Source organism: Ictalurus furcatus, unplaced genomic scaffold, assembly GCF_023375685.1.
Source record: "Ictalurus furcatus strain D&B unplaced genomic scaffold, Billie_1.0 scf5, whole genome shotgun sequence".
NCBI lineage: Eukaryota > Metazoa > Chordata > Actinopteri > Siluriformes > Ictaluridae > Ictalurus > Ictalurus furcatus.
This window is the reverse complement of record NW_026521054.1, coordinates 21,629-47,500: the sequence shown is the minus strand read 5'-3', so window position 1 is coordinate 47,500 and position 25,872 is coordinate 21,629. Positions and strand designations below refer to the sequence as shown.

Here is a 25,872-nt window from a genome sequence, read left to right as displayed (position 1 = left end):
TACGTTTACATGGACAGCAGTAATCTAATTATTGACCTTACTCTGAGTAAGATAATAATGTGATTAAGGTGTTTACATGCGTCGCTTTTAGAAAATTCCTTTCATGTTCCTGTTTTACATGTTTTAGAACATAATTAGATTAACAGCCCACATCATTACGTCGCCACGCCGTCCGACGTCCCTCCAGAATTTCACGTATCAACATACAGTTCGTCTTCGTTATGGAACCGTATACAGTTTTGCATGTTTTTATTTAATTTTTTTACGAACGCTTCAAGTGCAGTTAATTGTCATGCCATACATGCTAATACACAACTGCTTGAAGCCGTGGGCTGCGTCCCAAATCGCGTAGTTACCGTCTATATAGTAGCCGAGATACATGTATTTTTCCCCACTACAGGCCTATAGTAGGAAAGTATGCGATTTGGGACACAGCCGAATTCTCTTGTTCGCCGTAAAACTGCCATGTGTGATCGTGTCCTGTCGCAAAATGCGGTGAAAACTCTCACACGACGTTCATAGTGTGATTAAGGTGTTTACATGTGTGTAATACACGTCCATAATGCGACTAAAACAGGAGTACTCCACCTGTCTTAATTAGATTATTGCTTACTTCGATTATGACCTTAATTAGATTAAGGTAAAAAATTGCTGTTTACATGGTAGTTTCTTAATTAGAGTATGGTCTTAATTGGATCAAGAGTGGATTATTGTTGTCCATGTAAACGCAGCTAGTGAGAGATTAATGACAAGTTCCTGTAACGCTTCTTCTGCTTTAAACTCGAACCTGAGGGTTACGACGCCATCTCGAACTAAAACAACTTCTATCTACAAAGCTACAGTGCAGAAGAGTTACTCTGACCGGGGCAGGGGCTGGTAAGGTGTGAAAGCAGCTTGAAGTATTTCAGTGTAGTACATTCTGCTCAAGAGTCACTTTGGCTCCCTCCGCTCTAATCTTGGCCAGCTGCTGGATCTGCTGGAGCATTCAGCGCAGCTAAGCCTGCTTGAGTTAGTTGTCTTACTGTTTGTGCTGTGCTGCACGTTAAACACAGTCAGTCAAACAGGTGCGTAATGAACGCGAGAGAGACAGAGAATAAGAGTGAATAAGTTCAGACGTTACCCTAACAGAACAGTGGCGTTATTGAGGAGTTGCTTGATCGGGTCCTGCGCAGGTGGTTCTTGCGGAGGCGGTCCTTGCAAAAGTCAAATAAAAAGTCAAATAAAAGTACAATAAAAATTTTCAACATAAGACACGGTACTATTTTCAGTGGAAGAATACTAGTTCAATTTGGGTAGTGAGATGAACATCGGCGCTACATTTTCCTCTTTGACAGTTAGAAGATGGCATGAGTTTCAATTCAAAATGGCATCTGTCCTCCAGATGGCGCTCAAACACAGACAAATACAGTACCTACAGACGGTTAAAAGCTGATGGTTTCCTAAAACTCCCTTGTGGGGAGGAAAGACTGGTAATTACACCGTTTTTTTAGTTATTACGAATGTTATACGACTTAAAATTAGTAATTTTTCCTGGTTTAAAAGGCTGTATTCTACTGGAGAAAATCTAAATGGAGCAACGGAATTTTAAAATGATTGTCAACTTAACTTGTGTTCATAATTATGGTAAATAACACTTAAATTCCTTTTAAATAATGTGAAATAAAAGTGTGTGTGTGTGTTGAGCTATCCTGTTTGACATTAATCTTGGTTCGCTATTTCCTTAGAAAGCTGTTAGCCTTTTTCCTAATATGGATCATTTTTGTGTTAGTCTACTTTTAATTAGGACTCTTTATTGTTTAAGATATTTAAAAATAAATATTTTATGCTGTTTATTTATCAATTAACCAACAGTATTTCTCATTGCTATTATTTTAATTCAGTTAACAGTTACCATGAGCAGAGAAATAACATTTAACTGTTTATGACCTCCTGATTTAAAGCTTAAACAAGAAAAGATTGGTATCTGGACCGGTATTGGCTGTAAATATCCTGATCGGAGCATCAGTAATGAACACCATTAACCTAAAGCGCTTTGCATCTGACGGGTAAATGAACTCACCCAATCACATCCTATATGAGATTATTCAGATATCTACACAATACACACAGAGCGGTTCGAGAACTGACTCCAGCCCAGAACCATGACAGTGGAAATGTCTAATAGTGCAGCTTTAAATATATTTAAGAGGAGCAGACTTCAAACACTGAACATTGAGGTTTATTGTATTTGTTTACGAGGTAAACAGGTTAACGGTTGTTTTGTGCATACAGTCTGTAAAATGAACTGAAAATATTAGATTTAGTTTATCAGAAGGTAAATTAATGTGTCATGGCTCACACTATGTTCCTAAATTCTGTCATAATTGACCAGCTCAAGTTTTCTCATGCCTACTTATGTGTTGTATTGTGGCATGAGAGAACTTAATAAATGTGAAAGTGCAATACAAAATATGTTATCACTAAAATCACTGAATAACCGTGATAATCGAGATCTCAGTATTAATCTAAATAATCGGGATTATCATTTTGGCCATAATCGTGCATCCCTACATGGCACTGATCCAGGACCTGATGGCAACAAAAAAAACCAAAAAAAAAACGGTGGCTCAGCTATCAGAGATAACAGAAATCAAATCATATAACTGATGCATGTAAAAGAGACGTGACTGTTCTTTCACTAGGATTGAATTCATTATATTCATACTTTATGTATGGGTTTCTGTATGAAAGTTTAATGGTAAACGAGTGCTTCAGTTAAAATAATGAGCGTTGTAGATCTTAAAGAAAACAATATCGCATGGGTATCGGCTGATACTCAAGCTTTCCATTAAGGAAAATAAAAGCTAGGATCATGACACTTCTAGTAAATAAGTCAAATGAAACTGTTTTTATTTATTTATTTAATTTTTAAATTGAATGTTTAAGGATATTGCGGTTTGATTTTCTTTGTTAAAGTCGTTTCACCTTTTGTGATGTGACACGCAGTGCAGTGCAACTGCTTCTATGTGATTTTTGTCACAGTATATCCTTTTATGGGTCTAAGCATACGGCATAAGATAATTTCAGATTAACAGCCTCAGTCTACAGATTACCAATACTTCTTGTTCTGAAGCACTCACTTTAAATCATGTGTGTAAGGTGGTTGTGATCCTCTCAACCAACCGTAAGGATAAATACGATTGCGTGAAGAAGTACCTGTGTGTGGACTGTCCCACTCCAAGCCAGTGTGTGGTGGCTCGCACCCTCAGCAGACCTCAGACCCTCATGACCATAGCCACAAAGCTCTCCTTGCAGATGAACTGCAATATATAAATATATAAATATCTGATCTTGTAACTGATCAACAGTGGCACCTCCTAACCCTGATGTTATTCTATTAAAACATTGTTTTAGTGACTTCTCCTGCTCTTTCAGTTGAAGCACCTGATGATATTGGTATCGACTGCTACCACGACAGTGCCGCAGGAAAGAGATCCATCGGTGCACTGGTGGCCAGCCTCAACCCGGGCATGTCCAGGTACTTAAAGCATGACTTGTGTGGACTCTGTAAACAGCTTTAAGAAGGGTTGTGTTTAATGAACTAGATTTTAGATTTGAACTTTTCCACCAGTCTTCAGAAGAGAGGGCATTACCCTTTGTGGTTCATCGTAACTTTAGGAGAGAGAAAAAGTACAATATCGTTCCTTTAATGATTAAAATGTTTAATTGTCAAATTGCTGAGGTATAAGGAATAAAAAGCATCAGGAAGACCTGTTTAGCTTAGTGGTGCGTCACATTACACCATCCTGTCGTTGTCTATCTTTCTACATATAGCAGCATGCTCATGGTTTCTTAATTTGTTGATATTTTTTAATCCCTCGAATATCTGCATATTGTTACCACTACAAACGATCAGTAAAGATTATGAATCCAACAAGAGTTTTTCAGCTCAGTGGTGGGAAATTTCAGAGACTTTTAACACTACTTCCTGCATCTCAGGATTCTTTACTCAGGCCTGAGCTGGTTCTCTTAATCTCACACACTGTTCTCTGTATTTCCATTTCCTTCCAATCGAAGGACAGAATCACAATATTTTAGTCTTGAATCCTCTGAACGTTGTTTTCCTCGCTGCTACCCCACCTTCATCTTCCTCATAAAGGGTCTGGGCCATGCTCTGTATGCTATGTGCTCTGTATGCTATGTGCCACTGCTCTGTAACCATGAGAGCACCGTCCTTCTCTCAGGTGGTTTTCAAAGTGTGCAGGGTATGAAATGCAGTCTGGGAGGAACATCATGCTCATAAATGACCTCGTTACACTGCAGTCTCTTTGAATTCCGACTTTACACTCAGGATGAAATATTCACACTGCAGTCTGACAGAACGTGGGAGAAAAAGCGAGCAATTTTAGAATTGTCGCTTCAGTTAAGAAGCGCATTAAGACATGGCTTTTTGTTTTGATTTCTTTTCCTCACACAACAATGTGTGCCTACAATGCACACAATGAACACCTAAAGCCCTGTTCACACGGGGACGGGTTCAAAACGGTCTGTTTAATGCCCCCTGTCACTGTCAATGAGTTTTCACACTCGGGCATAAAACACGTGGCGGAAAAGCAGCAAAAACTGGCCGCCCAATGAGATTCGCGCTTTTGTTCACGTGCCCGGAGCCGGTGAAGTTACATAAAAGTACCACTTGATGGCGCTCAAGTACAACACTGTCTTACAGACGAAGAAGAAGCTGAACAAGAAGACGCAAGCACCCGCCATTTTAGTGAGCAAGTATGTGCATAAGTGACCTATCAAAAGTCAAGTTACTGAATTTAGTAAAGGCACATGCAAACCCTTCTGCTCTATATGTACATTTTACACAATCTCCCACAGAAAATAATCTCTCTTTTAAAACAAATAACTACTAATTACAGATTTAAATATAATAAACGTTGTTGTTTTTATAATTTTTATTATTTAAATATAATAAACGTTTTTTTGTTTTGTTTGGAGAGCAGAAATGAGAAATGCTAACTCTCCAAACACTCGTTTTTAGAGGAAAAGCCAAACATACACATAGATTTGAATTGATATTAAAGTGTAAAGTTCAAACAAATAGACAAATAAAACCATTGAGCAGTACCTTCTAACCCCCTGCAGAAAGATGGCGGTGACTCTCCAGATGAGCAGTAAACACCATTAACACTCTTCTGACCGTCACACAGGAACATGTCCCACACTCGGAGGACTGAGGCCCAGGGCAGAGTTCAGGAGAAGGCGCACATGAACCACTCCATCATGTAGAGCACCAGCTTGATCTTGTGCTTGTCCAGGTGCCGATACGCCACAGGACACACTCACTTCAACAGCGCATGCAGGATCTCTCCGTCCAGCTGAACCGCCTCCTGCACACATAACGGTTCACAATAAGCGCTATAACTTGCTGTTAAAAACACAAAACAACTATTCTCCTACACAGAGAAGCCTTGTTTCTAATAATACACTGTGCAGTGCAGAAATCAGGGAGGAAGAAATAAAACATGTAAAATTGCACCTGAGAAATAAGATTACAAAACTAAAGCTCACACTAAAATACATAAACACACACACACAATAATATAGAACATTAAACCTTAAAGAAAAAACTAAGCAAAACTGCCTCATGAACACAGCAACACATACACACAAACACAAGATGGCGGTGTTGAGTCGCCTCGTACAGCGGCGCAGGGTGGGGTTTGTAGCTCCGATATATAATTTCTAACAGACCTTATGATCTGTGTGGCGTTACAAAACTAAATTACCGAGTGCGAATGTTTCCTCTACAACTTCAGACTATCACTTTGTACTTCAACAATACCAGTCGCATGGAAAACATCGGTAGTTATCCCTGTTCCCAAAAAACCTCATCAAACAGAGTTAAATCATTACAGGCCAGTATCACTAACTTCAATCATAATGAAATGCTTTGAGACAATGGTTCAAAACATGATGCTTCCATATGTTTCACCCTTTTTGGACTGCCTCCAATTTGCATATAAACAGAGGAGAGGTACAGAGGATGCAGTGGCTTGTCTCTTGCACTGTCTACTACAACACCTGGATATTCCTGGAAACTATGCCAGACTTCTCTTCATTGACTTTAGCTCCGCCTTTAACTCAATTCAGCATCATCAGATAATCAGGAAACTACAGTGTCTGCAAGTCCCATCACCACTAGTACACTGGATTTATAATTTCCTTTCTAATAGACCACAAGTGGTAAAGGTGGACAATGCATTGTCGCCCATTATTGTTCTCAACACTGGTGCCCCTCAGGGGTGTGTACTTAGTCCACTTCTTTATATTCTCTATACAAATGACTGTCAGAGTCCAGTCACTGCCACTCATTACTTTAAATATGCAGACGATACTGCTATTGTTGCATTGCTTAATAAGGACAATGATTCTTTTTTGGAGCATTAACACTCCATAGCACATTTTAGTACACGGTGTGATGATAATTTTCTCCACCTTAATATCAAAAAGACTAAGGAACTGGTTTTAGCTCTTCCAAAACACTGACCCATCCTTCCGGTTTTACCATTAACCGAGAGATGGTTGAAAGTGTGGAGCATTTCAGATATCTGGGCATTACATTGGATAAACATCTCAGCTTCAATCAGCACACTCGAGGTATTTACAAATGTTGTCAACAGAGACTCACAGTTATCCATAAACTTAAATATCTGTCTGTTCAGCCTAGTCTGCTTCTTCTTCTGTACCGAAGTATTATTGAACCGGTTCTTATGTATGGTGCCATTTGTTTTTTCCATATGCTAACAGTAACCAATAAGAACAAACTTTTGAAAATAACTAATTTAGCAAGGAAAATTATTGGTATTCCCATCCCTAATTTATCAGACTCTGTCAGTTCATTTACGCTCCAGAAGGCACATAAAATTTTGAATGACCCAAACCACCCACTTGATCAATATTTCAATCTCCTTCACTCTGGCCGCAGGTATAGACTACCCGTGTGCAGAAAGGCCAGCTATGGTAGGAGTTTTGTTAATATGGCTATACGAGCATTAAACACATAGGTACTCAGCCATTGTGACGTCAGATGCATTGTTGTATGATGATCCTGATGTTTTTCCCCTTGTCCCCTTTTCCTCTCTATGCCTGTCATTGTTTATGTTGGTCTATATGTATGACGTTGTTATGTTTTTGTACGCACCCACTGTGGAAACAAATTTCCTCTTTTTGAGGACCAATAAGACAGACAGACAGACAGACTGACTGACTGTCTGTCTGTCTGCTCTGTGAATGTCCTTGAGTGGCCCAGCCGGAGCCCAGACTTGAACCCGATTGGACATCTCTGTAGAGATCTGAAAATGGCTGTGGACCGACGCTCCCCATCCAACCTGATGGAGCTTGAGAGGTTCTGCAAAGAAGAATGGGAGAAACTGCCCAAAAATAGGTGTGCCAAGCTTATAGCATCATTCTCAAAGACTTGAGGCTGTAATTGGTGCCAAAGGTGCTTCAACAAAGTATTGAGCAAAGGGTGTGAATACTTATGTACATGTGCTTTTTTTGTTTTTGTTTTTTATTTTTAATAAATTTGCAAAGATTTCAAACAAACTTCTTTCGAGTTGTCATTATGGGGTATTGTTTGTAGAATTTTGAGGAAAATAATGAATTGAATCCATTTTGGAATAAGGCTGTAACATAACAAAATGTGGAAAAAGTCAAGCACTGTGAATACTTTCTGGATGCACTGTAGCTATTGATGAATTTTTTTTTTATAAGAAAACTTAAAATTTAAGTCTCCACCTTCCTACATGAAAATAAAAGGAGCAGCGGGGTCATTTTGAACCACCGTTCTTCTACAGAGCAAAATCTGTGCTGCTTTTCCTAGAGCTCGGACGCCACGCACTGCTCGGATTTTCCGCAAGGATACTGAAATGTCCTTGAGCAAAACACTGAACCCTGAGTTGCTCCCGATGGCAAGTTAGCGCCTTGCATGACAGCTTTGCTACCATTGGTGTGTGAGTGTGTGTGAATGGGTGAATGAGACACAGTGTAAAGCGCTTTGGATTGTAAAATTTGATTCGTATATTATTTTTTTAAATAGATAACTTAGGAATTGCTTACAAATTGTACAAAAGCTATTACAGAGCCAAACAAGATCTTTTGAGGTGACTGTGTGATGATTTTGATGATTAACTATGCAGCTGGCATGCATGAAAATACTGTGGTAACTGACTATTTGGGGTTTACATAGGAGGACTTTACAACCATGCGAAAATGTTTTTAAAGAAATCGACCCACATACATGCACTATGTTAGCAATAACACAAGTGCACACAGAGTTTTAAAAGAAATACGTAACTCAATGCAAAGCAATAGTTACACATGAGTTCATGCACACACTCCATAATGCCGTTCTTCCAAAAAATAAACGTTTTATTCATATTTTAATATATTTTTTAAAGAGCACTTGCTTGAAAATAATAAACATAATAAAACGAGTAGATACAGCTATTATATTCCTCATTGCCATTGTTCTTTTAATCCTATTTAATAAAAAGTCCCCATGAAAACAAAATTGAAGTTTTGTAGCGTTCAGTATGAATGTCAGCCTTAAGGTGATCTATAAACTAGTGCTGCTCCAAAACAACGACACAATTCGCATTTAGAAGATGTACGTGTTCATAATTTACAGTCGATCTCTACCGCCAATACGGATCAACTACTTTGATGACATCATAACCGTCATGATAAATATCACCCGTTGAGCAACTGGCTATTTTTATTTTTAAAGGGGGGGGGCACTGGATATGCCCCGCCCTGACTTCCTATTTCAGTGGAAATTACTTCAACACATCAAACGACGCTGTTTGTTTCAAGACACGCTAAATAAATAAATAAACAAACAAACAAATAAATAAGTGTTTTAAAGATGGACCGTATACCTAAAATATGAATAAGTCTGTTAATAACTGAATACATTAACACTTTTAAATAAATAAATAAATAAATCGGTCTTTAAAAATGTGAATTATTTATCAACAAATACCATTCATTCATTGAATAAACTATTAATCTATTAAATCAACAAATACATTAAAAAAAGTCAAATACACAGAAGAGGTTCGCACAAGTCCTGACTGGTGTTATGCAGTGGTCTTTTATTCTTATTTGTATTTTTTAATTTTTAATTATTAATGAAAAATTTCATGTTCTATTATTTACGTATACTGTGTAAATTTCCACTCACAGGAGCATCTTTCCTGATTTAAATGCAAAGAAAAAGCAGCGACAGAGACTGCTCTATTAAGTAAACACATAATGCACTAATCTAACACACACACGCACACACACGCACGCGCACGCACACACACGCACGCACACATATACGAACCCTCCTCTTTACTTGAGATCACACCAGTCCCAGCAGAAGCTTAAGAGAGCTTAGGAGAAGAGAGAGTGACACACACACACACACACACACACACACACACACACACACACACACACAAGCTGTGTGAGGACAGTTCAGTGAGATGCCGTACTTGTCCACACACAACACGGCTAATGAGACAGTGAGGCAATGTGCAGGTGTCTGAGTAATTAGTCTCCAGAACAGAGAAATAAGAGGGAGATAAAGAGATGGTGCCGAATCGAGGGGAATTTTGAAAATGTTTACGTGCATGTCAGTGTTTCGGGGAGGGGAACCAGTTATTTCAAGTGTTTATTTGGGAACTTGGAAAAGCCTCCTGTGTGAAACGCCCTCAGGAGTCAGGATCAGAAGATGTAGAGAACGTGCACAGCTTCACTGGGAATACTGTTACGAATTTAGACTCTGTTTAACACTTGTGGTCGTCATCATCATCATCATTATTATTATTATTATTATTATTATTATTATTATAAACCAGCAGACACTATTCAAAAAGAAGAAAATCCCTTCAATGAGCAGGTACAAGCTGTATATTAACCCATAGTGTATGTGCTGTACGTTTACCTTCTTAAATCTCTTGTTGATCCTTTTGTCCCAGTTCTTCAGCATCTCTAACCATTTCAGCTCTCTCTGGCTCAACAGCTGCGGGGGAACGTCCTGAGCCCTGACGAACAAACACGGACACAAACACTGTGAGCAAGACGTTAAAAGTAAGACACGTGATCTCTATGTAATACAGGTCTAACAATAAATAGATTAAAAAGCGTGTTGTTTATCAAATAAATCAATCAAAATCATATGTTGAAAGCAGACATGTGTTTTGGAAGGAGTCTCCAGTTTCAGTGCTGAGGGAACGGCTGTTTGTAGTTCTGAGCAAGTTTCTTTTAGTAAAGTTGTGTGTAAATGTTTGCCCAAGTCAAACCAAACTAAACGTTTCTGCCGGATTTATAAAAGTTTCGGAAACGCCGATGTTCTTCGTACTTGTGTACGCGTGTTGTTCACCTCTAAAGTGCAATAGCTGTGCTTGTCAAGATGCTTTTTCATGTACTGTTAGTTATTTTGTCCACTTCCTGCACGTCGAATACTTCCTTCTTAATTGAAGGCTTCCATATATAGATTTAAATTTACAACCACATGTAGAACTTTGACCTTCAAGAAATCCCTACTCAGAGCCAATCATTTCCATACACCTCAAAGACATGACAAAGACAAAAGTCCTGTGATCTTCAGACAGATCTTGTTGGTTTTAGTTTGTGCAGGAATAATATGTGCATTTGCTGCTATGGTCGCACTACCAGAACTCCTGTAGAGTGTGCACATATTGTAATATACTAGTACTGGTGAGTGTGTTAGTACTCACATCACTGGCACACCACTCTTGCATCACTGAGAATGTGTGTGAGCTTCATCTGCAATGTGAAGGCTGTCACCCACAATGGTTCCATCTCTATGTCTTGGTCCACGTCGCGTACTATTGGGTCCATACCCTGCAGAAGTCACAAATCCCCAACACACATTATACTACTGATATTAAAGAACATGGCTATATTTCCCCCCCTACATGATTATTACATCTATAACTGCAAGTTAACATGGCTTATACAAACACACGAAACACACTGCATGCACTTGAGCAGCTCCAAGAAAGCATCAAGTCCTTCCAGAAACTTCTCCCTGAGCTTGTCGGTCCACTCTGTTGGACGGCTAATCAGGACATATCCGAGTTTAAAAAAAAAAGTTTAATGAGAATGATTAGCTATTAATTATCATTAATAATGATATTCTCTGACAGACAGTGTAACACATTCTGCTTTTTTCCAGCCGTACTTGAGGTCTTCTATAAGACTCTGGACCCTGCGGAATTTAAAGACCTTTTGTGCACTGTAGAGATCAAACTGAAATCGTCCCTGCTGGTCTGGATGTCTCAGGTGATCATGGAGTGTGCGGACGATCGTGGTCATCAGGCTCTCCTCTGTGATCAGCATCCGTGCCTGTAATGAGGATAAGACCACAAATCGGTCTTCTAATAGTGATAAAGTTAACATTTTGTTACAATTCCAATAAATAGTCAAATGAAGTGCACTTCGTTCAACCCTACTTTAATAATAAATGTTTTCCCCAAATAGGGAAAACGACCTTGCTGCTAGATCTTTAATCATTCTATTAAGCTGTATATTCACTATACAACTGGGGGGAAAAGAACAGTTGAAGTGTGAACATTCAGAATTGAGTGAATCTAAGAAGACTGTTTCTCCCAACACGTACATGATACCAAAGCCACTGCACACCTGAAACTGAAAATACTAGATTTAGTTTATCAGAAGGTAAATTAATGTGTCATGGCTCACACTATGTTCCTAAATTCTGTCATAATTGACCAGCTCAAGTTCTCATGCCTACTTGTGTGTTATATTGTGGCATGAGAAAACTTAAATGTGAAAGTGCAATAAAAAATGTTGTCACTAAAATCAATTAATAATCGTGATAAATAATCAAGATCTCAATATTAATCAAAATAATCGGGATTATCATTTTGGCCATAATCGTGCAGCCCTAGTGCACATGAACACCTATAACTTACACAATGTCTGGGGTAACTGTTCTGCTAGACCTGACCAGATTTTCTCATTGACTTCATGCCAATAAAGGGTACAAACAAACCAGCTGTCTCACGGTGTAGTACGGGAACTGCACCGCCTCCAACCGCAAGACCCTACAGTGAATTGTGAGGACAGCTGGAAAGATCATCGGGTCTCTCTACCCACCACACACCTCCTTCAACTACCGGTGCATCCGCAAAGCCACCAGTATTGTGGAGGACCCCTTTCACAGACTATTCACCCTCCTGCCATCTGGCAGAAGGTACAGGAGCGTCTGTGCCACCAGCAGCAGACTCTGCAACAGTTTCTTCCCTGAGACAGTCAGATTACAGTGCTCACCTGGGCTAGTCAAACACCTCACCCAGTAAGACTCATACCACTGCACACCGCACTAACCCAGTAAGACTTTACATAGCTGCATCAGTCACTTTATACTAGGGAACTATTTCTGCTGCCAGTATTGCTGCAGTACATGTGCTGCTACATTACACAGTAGCTTACAGTTACAGTCCATGTCCTGTGTATCTACTGTCCTGTGTATTTGCTGTTTTGTGTTTTTATTGTGTTGCATTCATCTCACACAGAACAGTACGCAAGACTACATAAAGTGCAAATACACAACTGTGTTGCATCATGGTCCGGAAGGAATGTCACTTTGTTCCAGTGTATACAAGCTATATAGAGGAATGACAATAAAAACCCACTTGACTTAACTAATGGCACCTCAAAAGGTTAAATGTGTATTCGAATACCTGGCACATCCCTAATTAGAAAGACTATTAACTGCTAAACTCGAAGTGTAATACATTCTGCACTAGGAACGAATAACGATGCTTGTTAAATTAAATGAACTTCACTTAGTGTTGTGGTTTTAGCACATGGAGCCATTGCTTATTATAATAATGAACAGCTATGAGAGTAAAAGCACTGCAAACCCACATAAAAATTAAAGCATATTTCCAATTCCGAAAAAAAAAATATCATACTGCTGTACCTGCAGTGAAGATTTTCCCTGCACCCGAGACCACCACCACACGGCACTTTGAGTCTTCAGCAATCTGATTAAAGCATTCGATCATTTCACTGTAGGGAAAAAAAGCACTAATGATGTTATTATGCAAAGTTGCCTATAACGGAGTATAAAGCCAACGCCTTATATAACAAAACAAAGACGTCCAATGCAACAAAGCAGAATTATACAAGGGGGAAATTAACACTTTTTTAGCTAAATGTCTTCCAAAAAAATGTTTTTTTTTCATACTTTCATTTTTTCCCCCCAGATAGCCTTTAAGAACGCTTTTGACAAGAGAAGAATGTATTGAAATCATTCTCATGCCTGGATCAGGAAGCTGTGGCAAGGTTGCGATGGACTAACAGGAAACATGGCGAACACAGCAAACATACAACACAGTTTCCAAACTTATTAACAAATTCAAAAAGACTGCAAGTGTTGCAGACCAACCGAGAAGTGCACGTCCACTGACGAAGGCACAACCGACCTGGTACTGGCAGACATAGTCCTTATGTATGGAGACTTTTGGAAAACCCAGTAGTTATGTCCTTTATTTGATGGAAAAACATACCTCCAGTAGGCCTAGTTCATGGTGTTGCGTTTCTCTGGTCGGTGCAGCTCTACAGGAGTGATGTGATTGGCTGGGTGGGTGACTGACAGGGTGGTGAAGGGTGGAGTGGGGCCTCCTGAAGTCGACATGTCTCGAACAGCGTTCAGAGTAGGAAACCACAGGCTCCTGTCTGATAAACACCAGTCAACAGGTTAATATGATGACTATTTACGGAAATGAATAAAGGACACAAGACTATGGCCCCATACACAGTGATGGACAATTTACAGACAGAAAAGTGACTGAAACCTTTGTTTGGTGCTACAATGCATAAATCATCTTAGTCCTAGTGGGTTTATGTTAGGAGACATTAATGGAGCATTTCTGAAAGGAATCTCCAGTGTCAACACAGTAAAAGTCAGGGGTAAAGCTACAAGTTTTCAGATACAGCCAAGACATCAGCACAGAGGACATTTTTGTGGCCCTAACGGTAACATGACAAGCAGCATTTTTGCTTTGTTTTATATTAAAATAATAGTTTTGTTTTTTTAAATAAATAAATAAATAAACACACCACACAATAGGTGAGGGAAGAACAGCTGTTACAACATGCTAACACAAGTGAGAACAGGAATGTGTTTTCATTCTACAACATTAAATGCAACTATTCACCGATCAGCTACAACAGTAAAACCACTGACAGGTGAAGTGAAGAACTTTGATTGTCTCATTACAACAGCACCAGTGAAGGGGTGGGGTATATCAGGCACCAAGCGAACGGTTGGGGAAAAATGGGCAAGTGTAAGGATCTAAGCAACCTCGATAAGGGCCAAACTGTGATGTCTAGATAACTGGGTCTGAGCATTGCCAAAACGGCAGGTCTTGTACCTACCAAAAGTGGCCCGTGGAAGGACAACTGGTGAACTGGTGACAGGGTCAAGGGCGCCCAAGGCTCACTGATGCGAGTGGGGAGCAAAAGCTGGCAGAGGCAGTATGATGTTCTGGGCAATGTTCTGCTCGGAAACCTTGGGTCCTGGCTTTTGTGTGGATGTTAATATACTTTGACACGTACAACCTCCCCAATACTGTTGCAGACCACGTACACCTCTTCATGGCAACAAAATTCCCTAATGGCAGTGGTCTCCTTCAGCCGAATAATGTTCCCTGACACACTACAAAAAATGGTTCAGGAATGGTTTGAGGAACATGACAGAGTTCAAGGAGTTGACTGCCACCAAATTCCCCAGATCTCAATACAACTGAGCATCTGTGGGATGTTCTGGACAAACAAGTCTGATCCACGGAGGCCCACCTTGCATCTTACAGGACTTAAAGGAACTATGGTCTTGGTGCCAGAAACCACAGCACACCTTCAGAGGTCTTGTGGCGTCCATGCCTCGACGAGTAAGAGCCGTTTTAGCAGCACAAGGAGGACCTGCACATTAGTCAGGTGGTTTTAATGTTATGGCTGATTTTTATTTATTTATTTTTTTAACAAATTGTTAGTGCTGCCAAGCTGCGGTGTTGCAAGTGGAATAAAACACTTTGGGATGTGCTGTTAACTCCACGTTGAGCTGAAGAACATGCCACCCCATCAGTAAATATATTTTCCTAGAACAACTCTGTGGTGTTTTATTCATTTGTTGATTTTGTGGTCAGTAAACCGTTTGTGTGTTGATTTTGATGTATGTTTTGGATCGTTGTCCTGCTGGAAGATCCAACCACAGCCCATTTTAATCTTTCTGGCAGAGGCAGTCAGGTTTTCATTTAATATCTGTTGATATTTGATAGAGTCCATGATGCCAGGAAGTGATGGACTTTTAACAGCTTGACCACACGGCATCGCTCTTATGCCAGTTGACTTTTGCAGATGAAGCTCTTCCATAACACTCCAGAGCGTATTTTACCACCTTAACATCACCTCTAATTAAAACTGTGATATCATCCGCATATGCAGATAATTTGGTGGGTTGTTGACAGTTTAGAGTGTCGATTTGTAGACCTGTTAATTCTTTCCTAAGCTTATATAGCAGGGGTTAAATAATTATGCTGTAAAGTTGGCCCAACAGGGGGCAGCCCTGCCTGATACCCCTCTGAGCCTTCACAGCAGTACTTAAGCTACCGGCCACTTTTACCATAAATGTAGCTTCAGAGTATAATAGCCTTATCATTGAGATAAAATTTTCACCAAAACCAAAAGCCTTTAGGGTGTTAAAAAGAAAAACATGTTCGACCTGGTCAAAAGCTTTCTCCTGATCTAATGGTAAAAACCCCATTTCAATCTTGTAGTCATACGCATGGTCATACAAGTCCCTTACTAGATGCAGATTCTCTGTAATAGATCTGTCTTTTATACAGTATGATTGGTCTTTGTGTATGATTGTGTGCAGTACATCATTTGCTCTGTTTACCAAACATTTTGAAAAGATTTTGTCTCAGAACCGCGCTCTGTCCTCCCCACGCACGCACTCCCAGAGAGAGAGAGAGAGAGAGAGAGAGAGAGAGGGGGGGGCACAGATCAATAGAGACAGAATGGCAGTCAGACAGAAAGAAAGTGAGAGAGAATAGAAAGTGAGAGAGAATAGAAAGTGAGAGAGAGGGGCACAGATCAATAGAGACAGAAAGGCAGTCAGACAGAAAGAAAGTGAGAGAGAATGACAGACAGAAAGTGAGAGACCGAAGATAGAGACGACAGTGAGACACACATACACAGAGAGTGAGACAAAGACCGATCAAGAGAGAGATGGAAAGACAATCAGACAGTCAGAAAGAGAAAGAAATAGAGAGAGAGAGAGACTTGTTTCTCTCAGGCTCTCATAGTGATTCAGGGCTCAGCTGGTGCTGTCCTTGGTGCTGAAATCAGTCACCAGCCTGCAGTTCACTGAATCTTCATTGCAGCATAAACATGATATGGGATGTTCAACAAGCGTATACTGTACATGTGTGATGGTCAGGTGTCCACAAACTTTTGGCCATATAGTGTGTTCTTGGAAAAAAAAGGAAGCTGGGTTCTAATGTTCAGACTTGATGACAATTTTAATAGAGCTGTGATGGTTTAGCCCGAGACGGGACTGAAAACACTCACTCCACCCTCGCACAGAAAGTGATAGGGGGCAAAAAAAAAAAATTAAATAAAAATAAAATAAAAAAGACACTTCCAGCAGGGTTTACTGACTGTTTGGTAAACAGCTCCCCAGTGCAATACGTTATAATAATGCAGATACAATGAGGGCCTCAGAAACCATAAACTATTATGGGAATGGTCACTTAAAGCGTTCCCGTATTACGTACACACGCATAACAATAACAGGTGGTCATGGTAACGCATCACACAACCCCATCCTTGATTATCAGCTACTTTAGGAACGATAACATGTAAGAACAAGTGCATTTATATACGAGGGTGAATCAAAGAAATGAAAACCTTATAAAAACACATTTGTTTTTTCTTTACAGACTTTTCTCAGCACTATAACTCTATAACTCTGACTTTCCACCAGATCTCTTTCCTTTAGCACATATAAACACTTTGTACTCGATCAGCCTGACTCCCCTGGAGGTGTCAATCATGGAACATCCTGCCAGACCTGAACGTCAGCACGTCTCGGAGCCACGGACGGGAGAAAAGGAAAGACACATGACGGTGTGGAGAGAAGACGAAATGCTGAGTGACTCAGAGAGAGCCTCATCGATCCACTGATCACGTCATACCACTTATTATTATTATTACTGATGTGCCGAAGCTCGGTTTCCATTTTTAACCCCTTATAAGATTAGAGGTATAATCTGCTTATAATCACGTATACGATCTGATCATAATATACATCATGCATGTTATTGTTTTACACACACACACCCCTTCGTTGCCAGAGATCTAATTAAAGACTGAGATTGAACGTGTCCCTCCTTCTGATAGCGTAAAATTACACGTTACAGATTTGGAATTGCATTCTCGCTGTGATGTCTCGCACTCTTTACTCTGGGAAGTGTGTGAGAGAGAGAGAGAGAGAGAGAGAGAGAGAGAGAGAGAGAGTCCGAGAGAGAGAGAGCGCAAATTGAATAATATTATCAATAATTTAAAAAACGGAGCAGATCCAATAGGGTTTCGCAGCAGCAGTGCTTTACCTCGAAGTGATTTGTAACACACACAGTGGAAATGGTGTAGCAAAAGTCATGCAACCATTGTGGGGGGGAAAAAAAAGTGTGTGTGGGGGGGGGGGGCTCTGATACTTTGTACCTGATGCATCATCTTTTATAATTGTGATTAATGGTCCATTAGAGAAGAAAAAAAAATCCAGTCCATTCTTTGATTACTTATTTGGCATGCAGTGAATATTCACACTTTAAGGCCATGTGGAACAATTTCCAAAATGCATTTAAATGGGGTAAATTGTGTACATTGAACCGAGAGTACTAGACATGTTTGCTAAAAGCAATACAAAGGCTTTATTCACACTGCAGGAATTTTATATTGTGTGTTTAGATTTTTTCTTTTAGACAGACTGTTCAACTGCAAATTTGTTCTGGTGAATGACCGGCATTCAAAATCTTTCTGCAGAACTCTGTTGAAGATTCTGTACATCAGAGATTCATCTGAACTTCAACAAAACATTTCACATGTATAGAGTTTTGTCTACGTTCATCAAGTAATCACATTTATAAGATTATTTATTAATCACGACAGCTCTACTGTGCATGTCTATTACACAACTATCAGTGCTGTTCTGCTGGATATCGGCTCATTTCTGGAGCAGAACAAACTAAAGTTCATTAGACTTACCTCTTGATCAATGCGGGTCATCACATGTTGGATTTCGGGTATTTCACTGCCTCTCGGTGTTGTACAACTGCAGGAGCCGTGGGAGGTGCTGATCAAGCCCTTCAAACAATGCCTTCTTTAAGTCAGGTGACACAAGCCTGCACAACTCAAACACAACCTGTTGAAGAGAACCAAATTTAAAATAGTCAAGAGACAAATCTCCACCATTCTGAAGGCATAAAGTACGTATTCATGTGTAAGCAAACATGTGTTTTATCTATGGAAAATAAATGAACATTAGAACAGATTTACTTGTCTCTGACTGAACAAAGCAGGCCATATTAAACTGGGTTAAATATACAAATCCACACAGTTCACCAGTCCAATAGAATCTGTACAACACATTAGCAATACTTCTGCTCTGTTTAGACCCAGAAAATATAAAATACTTACTTTAGTATGAAATTTCTGTCGAGTGTCTACCATGGGGTCGGGATTTACGGTCTGTGAACACGTGCTGATTACACGTGCAGGAAAAGCAACCAACACGTGCAACCCTGACCGAGTGAGAACGACTCAAACGATTCAAGAAGAGGATTCTGAATCAGTTCATTTAAAGAATCATTACCAAAGCAGCTTATCCTACTTCGATGGTTTGAATGAATTAACTGAATCAGTTGAACCGACTCTTCATCGCTCAGTAAGCCAACGCCGACGAGAATTTCAGGATTATTTTAAAACATATTTATATTTTTTGAGAGAAGTTTAACGGCTTGAGAAGTGACTCAAGCAGCCTTTTTATTCACAAATCTCACACACACAAACAAGGACACGATACTCGCTAAAAAAAAATAAGTTACCTCAAAAACGTGACAAAAATGACCTCAAAGTGTTTTTTGGTAAAGCAATGTTTTCTGTGAAGCAGTTTACCGCCTACAAATGCCTCTATGTTCACAATGCACCTCATCCACCAGCAAATTATCAACAAATCTTAACAACAGACATTGAGAGTAATATCAAATACATATTAATATTGAGATTAATATCAAATACATATTAATATTGAGAGTAATATCAAATACATATTAATATTGAGAGTAATATCAAATACATAGTAATATTGAGATTAATATCAAATACATATTAATATTGAGAGTAATATCAAATACATATTAATATTGAGAGTAATATCAAATAAAATGAATGACCTGACTTGGACCTTGTTTTCTTCTGTTGAGGTGTTAGTGCTGGTTTTCGTTTGGCTTTTGTAAATATTTGAGGTATGGTTCATGAAGCCAGAAAGTTCAGATATTAAACAAAAAATGTTCTGAGTCATATCTGTGATTTTGTTTATTTGCTACGAAGTAAAAAAAAAATCCAGGTGAACATCTAAGAATAGTGATTCCATAATTAGGGGTTCCAGCCCGAAGGGCGGAAACCCTATTGTAATTGTAAAGATTATTATTATTATTATTATTATTATTATTATTATTATTCCCTAAATCTGAGCGTGCAGACCAAACCGTAAGGCCTAGAGAGCTGAAACTTTGAGGGAAGGTAGTAGTCCAGAGTACTACAGAGTCACAACGTTTCGGCCCGATCGGACAGATGGTGGCGCTATAGTGAGAATGTTTAGAAAAATGCCCATAACTTTTGAACGTTTGTCACAGACACTGACACAGTGTCTTATATGTATGGAATCCTTGGGAACAGACGTACAAATCGTATATCTCCGATTTCATTTCCGCCTATAAAAGTTTTCCGCCATCTTGGAGTTTTTTGTAAAACCTACTTTTGCGAACTAGTCCTAGGTTTTTTGTCCAATCAAGACCAAACCAGTGCCAAATGATTCTATGGAGTCTCATTATCAAAAATAAACCTACATATGCATTTCCTAATACTATGCCTACAAGAAGCTTAAAGAAAGAAAGAAAGAAAGAAAGAATAAAAATTCCTTACATTTTTATAGCACTTCACTAGGCGTTCAAAGCACTTTATATATTATGTGGGGAAATCTCCTCAAACACCACCAGTGTGTAGCATCCACCTGGATGATGCGCCGGCAGCCACAGTGCAGCAGAACGCCCACCACACACCATAATAGTGGAGAGGAGAGTGATGTAGCCAATTCAGGGATGGAAATTATTAGGGGGCCAAGATAGATAAGTGCCAATGGGGGACTTTCGCCAGGACACCGGACAACAAAAATAGAAAGAAAGAAAGAAAGAAAGAAAGAAAGTGTGGACTTCTAGGCATGAGCTTGGGGGTCATTCTATAATTGTGGTACATCTCATGTCCATGGAATATATATTTTTAGATATATTTTCATTAATATTAATCCCCAATGTTTATTTTTCTAGTTCAAAATGACATTTTTCTCAATGACACTACTACATGTGGAAAAAGCCATAACTTTTATTCAAAAATGAGGTTCATATCACATACAACTCTGGTATTCAACTCTCTGATTTTGTAAAGTTGCTCATTCTACTCTGCATTTAAGCATGAAAATTACCTCAAATATAAATTAATTGAATAGTTTTGCCTTCAGTTAGATTTAGATAATCAAGATATTTGGGTGTGTTCTTAAAAAAAAGTGTTTATTGTTATATACCTTAATTTTTGTGTGTCCAAAAAACCATTATCAACTAAGTTATCCACTAGGAAAACCCCATTTAAAAATGAATGGATTGTCCCAGTCTCACATAATTTGCATATTGTGATGTAATTTCCTCTAGAAGCACATGCTTGAAAGACTAGAAGGCATGTCCTCTCTCCTTTCCCTAATATTGGTTTAAAGGTGTCAAGAGAGGATTAATTGACTGTCAGCAGTGTTACACAATTATTATTGCTGCAAACTGTAACAAGAAAATTTGCCTAAAACTTATGTTATATTTATGAAAATATATTTCTGAACATACCATGTGTTCAGTAGTTCTAGGCTTCCATGTTGTGTACAGGCCCCAAACGTTATAAAAATGTCAACTAAGTTACCTGTCAACTGTGTTACCCAGTAAAGGTAACATAGTGGACAGTAGGAAACGGTTACACTTGGTGAAACTCAGGGATGAAGGAAAAAGGATCCAAATGCAGATGAGTTTTAATAATGGAATTAATAGGAACCAAAACAACAGATGTAAAGATAAGAATTGCAGTGTGTTCCAGGAAAATGCCAAGATTATCTGCTGCAGGTAAACAGTAGGCTCGGTAAGATTCTGATCCTGTGAAGAGGGAAGCTTTCAGATTCAGATTTCAGATTCCATCAGAAATGGAGAGAGTTAAGAGATCAAGGGAAAGTCAAGGCAGTATCAGATGTGACAGAAAGAGAGAAGCGTAGGAAACGTTCTTACTGAAGGAAAGTCAAGCAGCAGAGTAGAATGAGGAAGAAGCCGGCTGAGTCCAATGTAACGCACCACAAAGTCCTGAGCCTGGTGCAGAGCCTGCTCCACAAGCACAGTCATCGCGGTTAGAAGACTGAGAAGTATCTAATATGTTACAACAGTGAGCGACTAAAGAATATGAAGATGATGTTCAGGGTAGTATATGAGTTAAAGTAGACAGCATTGTACTCAACTTTGTGAAATGTGTTTCCTGTTTCTTACAAATCGTTAATTGGAGGCAGCGACTATCAGGGAGAAGAAAGACAATAAAGAGATACTCAAGATTGTACAGAAAGAATCAAAAACTCAAAAAATTACTTCATACTCAACAATGAACCACTGACAAATACAGAAAACGTTACGCAAGACTGAAGTGAGATTTGGAATCTCCTCGCACCAAAACAACAAAGTTGCACCAAAGACTTCCAGCAAATGACGCAGTGCACAAAACTCTAGTCCATCATCATGCACTGGTTGAAAACATAAAACAGAAATTTCACACAGCAACACAGGAGAAGACCAGGCAAATTATATCCAGAATTGTATGTGGAAAAATCCTGAGAAAACACAAGCTCCAGAAATATATTCAAGAAATGTTGGGTGTTTGAAGGAAACGTTTCTGCAAGGGTCTGAGAAATGCTGAAAATGTAACTTTTTTCGAAAGGGAGAAATACACCACAAAACAATCTAAACTACATCAGAGCGTTGTTGGCTTTTTCATTAGGGATGATACAAGTCGTTCAACAGCTGACAAAAAACAGACCATAACTAAAGGAAAGTGCAAAATGCAAAAACGCTTTTCAAATAACACACTGAAAAACCTTCATAGGAGATTCCTGCTGGAAAATCCACTGAGCCATCTCCCTTATTCCCTCTCCTGCCAAGTACATCCATTTTGGATTCTCCATCCAACCATCTCAGACAGGCAAACATGCCTTTGTAACGTACATGAAAATTTGTCATCTGTTGTTGACAAACTTAATCAACTCAGTCTTCTCAGATGCAAGAACTTGGAGTCCCTTGCAGAGAAATCATGCTGTGATGCAAAACAGAAAGCATGCATGTACAGAGAATGCAATACCTGTACAAACTGTGTTTATCAAATTGCTCCAGAATATGATGCATCTTCTTCCTGTTTAGTACAGAACTATACAAGCATGGATTCAGGGCTGGCACATGGAATTTTTTTGAGGCCAGCCATGGCAAGGGTGCTGATGGGGTAGGTGGCCTCCTGAAAAGAACAGCAGACCGATTGATCGGTGAAGGGAAGGACATTCCAACTGCTAAACACCTCTTTGTATGGGACTTCTAATCCCGTCTCTGCACTGTGTGCACCGAGCTTGCATGATCTCCCCGTGCTCTGGGGGTTTCCTCTGGGTACTCCGGTTTCCACTCCTAGTCCAAAGACGTGTGCTGTAGGCTGATTTGCATTTCCAAATTGTCCATAGTGTGTGTGATTGTGCCCTGTGAAGTGTTGGCACCTGTTCAGGGTGTGCCCCGAGTTCCCTGGGATACGCTCCAGGCTCCCCACGACCCTGTATAGGATAAGTGGTATGGAAAATGGATGGATGGATGGATGGATGGGATTAGTGAATTCATACTTCAGTGTGAGTTTCATAGATGGAGAAATACAGGTGCATCTAAAAAAATCGTGGAAAAGTTTGTTTTTCCTGTAATTTAATTCAAAAAGTGGGACTTTCATATATTCTAGGTTCATTACACATAAAGCGAAATGTTGTAAGCCTTTTTTTGTTTTAATCTTGATTATTACGGTGTACAACTCTTGGAAATCAAAAATCCAGTATCTCAAAATATTAGAATAAAGAATTGATAATACGACAGAATTATTTATCCAAAACATCGTTTATACACTTTCTAAGTCTCATATCTTTCTCTCTTTTTTCTGACCCTGATGTCCTCTTGGTTCTCTCTCTGACCCTTCACCCCTGTGTGTGTGTGAGAGAGAGGGTAGACGAGAGTGGTGTGGGGCTCGTGGCTCAGTTTGAGGAGACTCGGTCATGTGTTTTCTGTAGGCTCAGGCACACGCACCCTCACCTCAGCCAGCATGTGTCTGGTCCAGTTCCGCCGGCGGGGAGCCGAGGGAAGTGCGAAGGTCGGTGTGGAGAGCACGAAAGGCGTCGTCGACCTGAAGGCGTTGGATCAGACCGTGCCGTCCACCATGAGAGAGTTCTTGGAGCTGGGAGAGAAGGGCATAGAGTGTGCTCAGAGGTGGGGCAGACTTCATGGACTCACTTATATGTAATCTTTTGGCTGATATCCAAAACAGCTTTCAGTCCTTAAGGTTTAGATTAGGTTTAGCTGACTAAATTTAGTCTATAACTAACAACTAAATGACTGAAACATGATAAAACACTGTCCTGTTGTCTAAAGATCGATATTAGCTGTTAAAATGTGCATGAGAGAGACTTCCTATTTGTTCCATCTGTTAGCTACATTATTGTCACAGCTCCAGTGCAAAAACTAAAGAAGCAAACCGCAGACATGAAACTTATCTTGGCTACGTTTGGTGTGAGGACAAAAATCATGCCAAATTAGAAATTCATTCCTATAAAAAAGAGGCGTCTTGCGCTCATGCCTGTTATTCTCAGGAGGAGGACGCTCGCGGTCACGTTGCCGGCTTCACCGTAGCCAGTGAGGTCAGCGCTCATGACTGGCAGATGAAGAACGGCAAGCAGTGGCTTCTGGGAAAAACATTCGACACATTCTGTCCACTAGGGCCTGCTCTTGTTAACACAGAAGCACTGAAGGGTAGGTGGGGGGCCGGTGAGATGGAAACCTGAACTAAAAATTGTTGTGAACGTAAAAAAAACCATGAGGCTGTGAGTCAGAGCTGTAATGTGCTGTTTTTAAATCAGACGTCCACAATCTGGGGATCCGGTGCCTGGTAAACGGTGACGTAGTTCAGGACAGCAACACCAGTCAGCTGATCTTTAAGACGGAGAAGGTGGTGGTGTGGGTCTCGCAGTAAATATCCAGCGCATGGTGGTGAACATATTTCACTGACCTGATCTTACAGCAGTGTTCAGATTCAATGTTCAGACTCTTCTAGGGATGCACTGATACCAGTACTGGAATAGGTCTGATACTGTGCTCAGTGAATCGTGCAGCACATTAAGCAGTAATGTGACCGTGCAGAGAAACTGTTGCACGTGTGAGCAGTTCAGATCTGTGAGCACTGAGACATTGCTGTATTGTTACTGCATCCCTAGTGTCTTCTGTACAGCTTTGTTCATTTGTCTTGAAGGCAGGTTTGTGACTCTGTACCCAGGCGACGTGTTTCTAACAGGCACGCCTCCAGGAGTGGGCGTGTTCAGAAAGCCACCCATCTTTCTAAAGGTGAGCTCAGTTTCCAGTTTCTTACACTGCGTAGGCTTGTTCTCCATTTTCCAACTTTGTGAATCTCTATAAGACTAATATGACCTGGTCATGGTGATGGAGAAACACCGTGGCTCATTTAATCCCCTTGAGTAAATATACATAAAAGACAGGGGCGCAATAAGTTTTGGTGAGCCGAAATCCTCGGAAACGTTAAGAGGTGCCCTTGGTGATGACTGGTTTAGAAAGTCATTCATCACGTCTGTTGTTTGATGACCGTGCGGAACTAAGCGATTAGAGAAATGAGTCCGAAAACAGCTCTGGAGTTATCTCCTACTGAGGCAGGAACATCTGTACAGACGTATCCTTTGAGATTACTTTTGGAGAGAGGAAACACAAAGTGCAGCGTTCTTCAAAATTAATACGAAGTCAGAAAGCTTTTTGATTAGGCGTTATCGTTAACGCACCACATCGAAAATATTTTTATTTTAAGGTCTGTGGCCTTGCAGCGTTGCACGAGTGTTTACAGTGTGTTGGTGTATACACTGATGTGTTAATCATAATCATGTGCTTATGTTTCGAATTAATTTGGGTCCAAGTTTAGATCTCAAACACATCTTTCCGGCTGAAGTGTTTCTTTTATAACCAACAATTGAACACACCTTAGTGCTAATTTCTTTTAAACTCGCAACCGCCCCCCCCCCCCCCCCCCCGCCAACAAAAAAAGGAATGTTTTGCATAAAATTCTAATTAATTAGCTTTTGAATAAAATGTTCCATCAAAACAAACCTCATGACTACACCTGAGTGCTAAATTTGATTAG

General features: G+C 39.8%; 2 protein-coding genes and 1 long non-coding RNA gene across 19 annotated transcripts in view; 2 read left to right on the top strand and 1 right to left on the bottom strand.

The window, feature by feature from the left end:
* The window catches only part of LOC128604916 (piwi-like protein 1), a 10,855-nt gene extending 5,527 nt beyond the window's left edge, over positions 1-5,328 (top strand). For 13 of the 16 annotated variants that reach the window (XR_008385361.1, XR_008385366.1, XR_008385367.1 and 10 more), the window contains 2 exons: positions 3,415-3,517; positions 5,193-5,328. Coding sequence is in view for 2 of the 16 variants with exons in the window: in XM_053620037.1 (XP_053476012.1) it covers positions 3,415-3,517; positions 5,193-5,271 (182 nt within the window). In the remaining 14 variants the exon portion in view is untranslated. Of the gene's footprint in view, positions 225-3,414; positions 3,518-5,127 lie in introns of those variants that run through there. The other 3 variants (XR_008385358.1, XM_053620038.1, XR_008385364.1) reach the window with 2 other exon arrangements.
* On the bottom strand, positions 1,358-13,310 carry LOC128604933 (uncharacterized). 2 transcript variants are annotated; one of them, XR_008385384.1, is made up of 4 exons: positions 13,007-13,310; positions 9,977-11,403; positions 5,111-5,372; positions 1,358-3,299 (listed from the first exon to the last, which is right to left on the bottom strand). It is a non-coding gene; the product is annotated as an uncharacterized LOC128604933 (long non-coding RNA). The 2 variants fall into 2 exon arrangements; XR_008385385.1 differs by having other exon boundaries at positions 9,977-13,310.
* Positions 13,311-21,710: 8,400 nt separating this feature from the next.
* On the top strand, positions 21,711-24,702 carry LOC128604882 (fumarylacetoacetate hydrolase domain-containing protein 2A-like). The gene is made up of 4 exons (XM_053619977.1): positions 21,711-21,798; positions 23,747-23,942; positions 24,181-24,482; positions 24,590-24,702. Exons 1-4 carry the CDS (start codon positions 21,711-21,713, stop codon positions 24,700-24,702), a joined length of 699 nt encoding a protein of 232 aa, XP_053475952.1.
* The last annotated feature ends 1,170 nt before the right edge of the window (positions 24,703-25,872 follow it).

Coding starts and splice junctions, on each gene's coding strand:
- LOC128604882 (XM_053619977.1), top strand. CDS start 21,711: ATGAGGAAGAAGCCGGCTGAGTCCAATGTAACGCACCACAAAGTCCTG. Junction 21,799..23,746: donor CCACAAGCACAGTCATCGCG/GTTAGAAGACTG, acceptor TGTTTTCTGTAG/GCTCAGGCACACGCACCCTC. Junction 23,943..24,180: donor GGCATAGAGTGTGCTCAGAG/GTGGGGCAGACT, acceptor TTATTGTCACAG/CTCCAGTGCAAAAACTAAAG.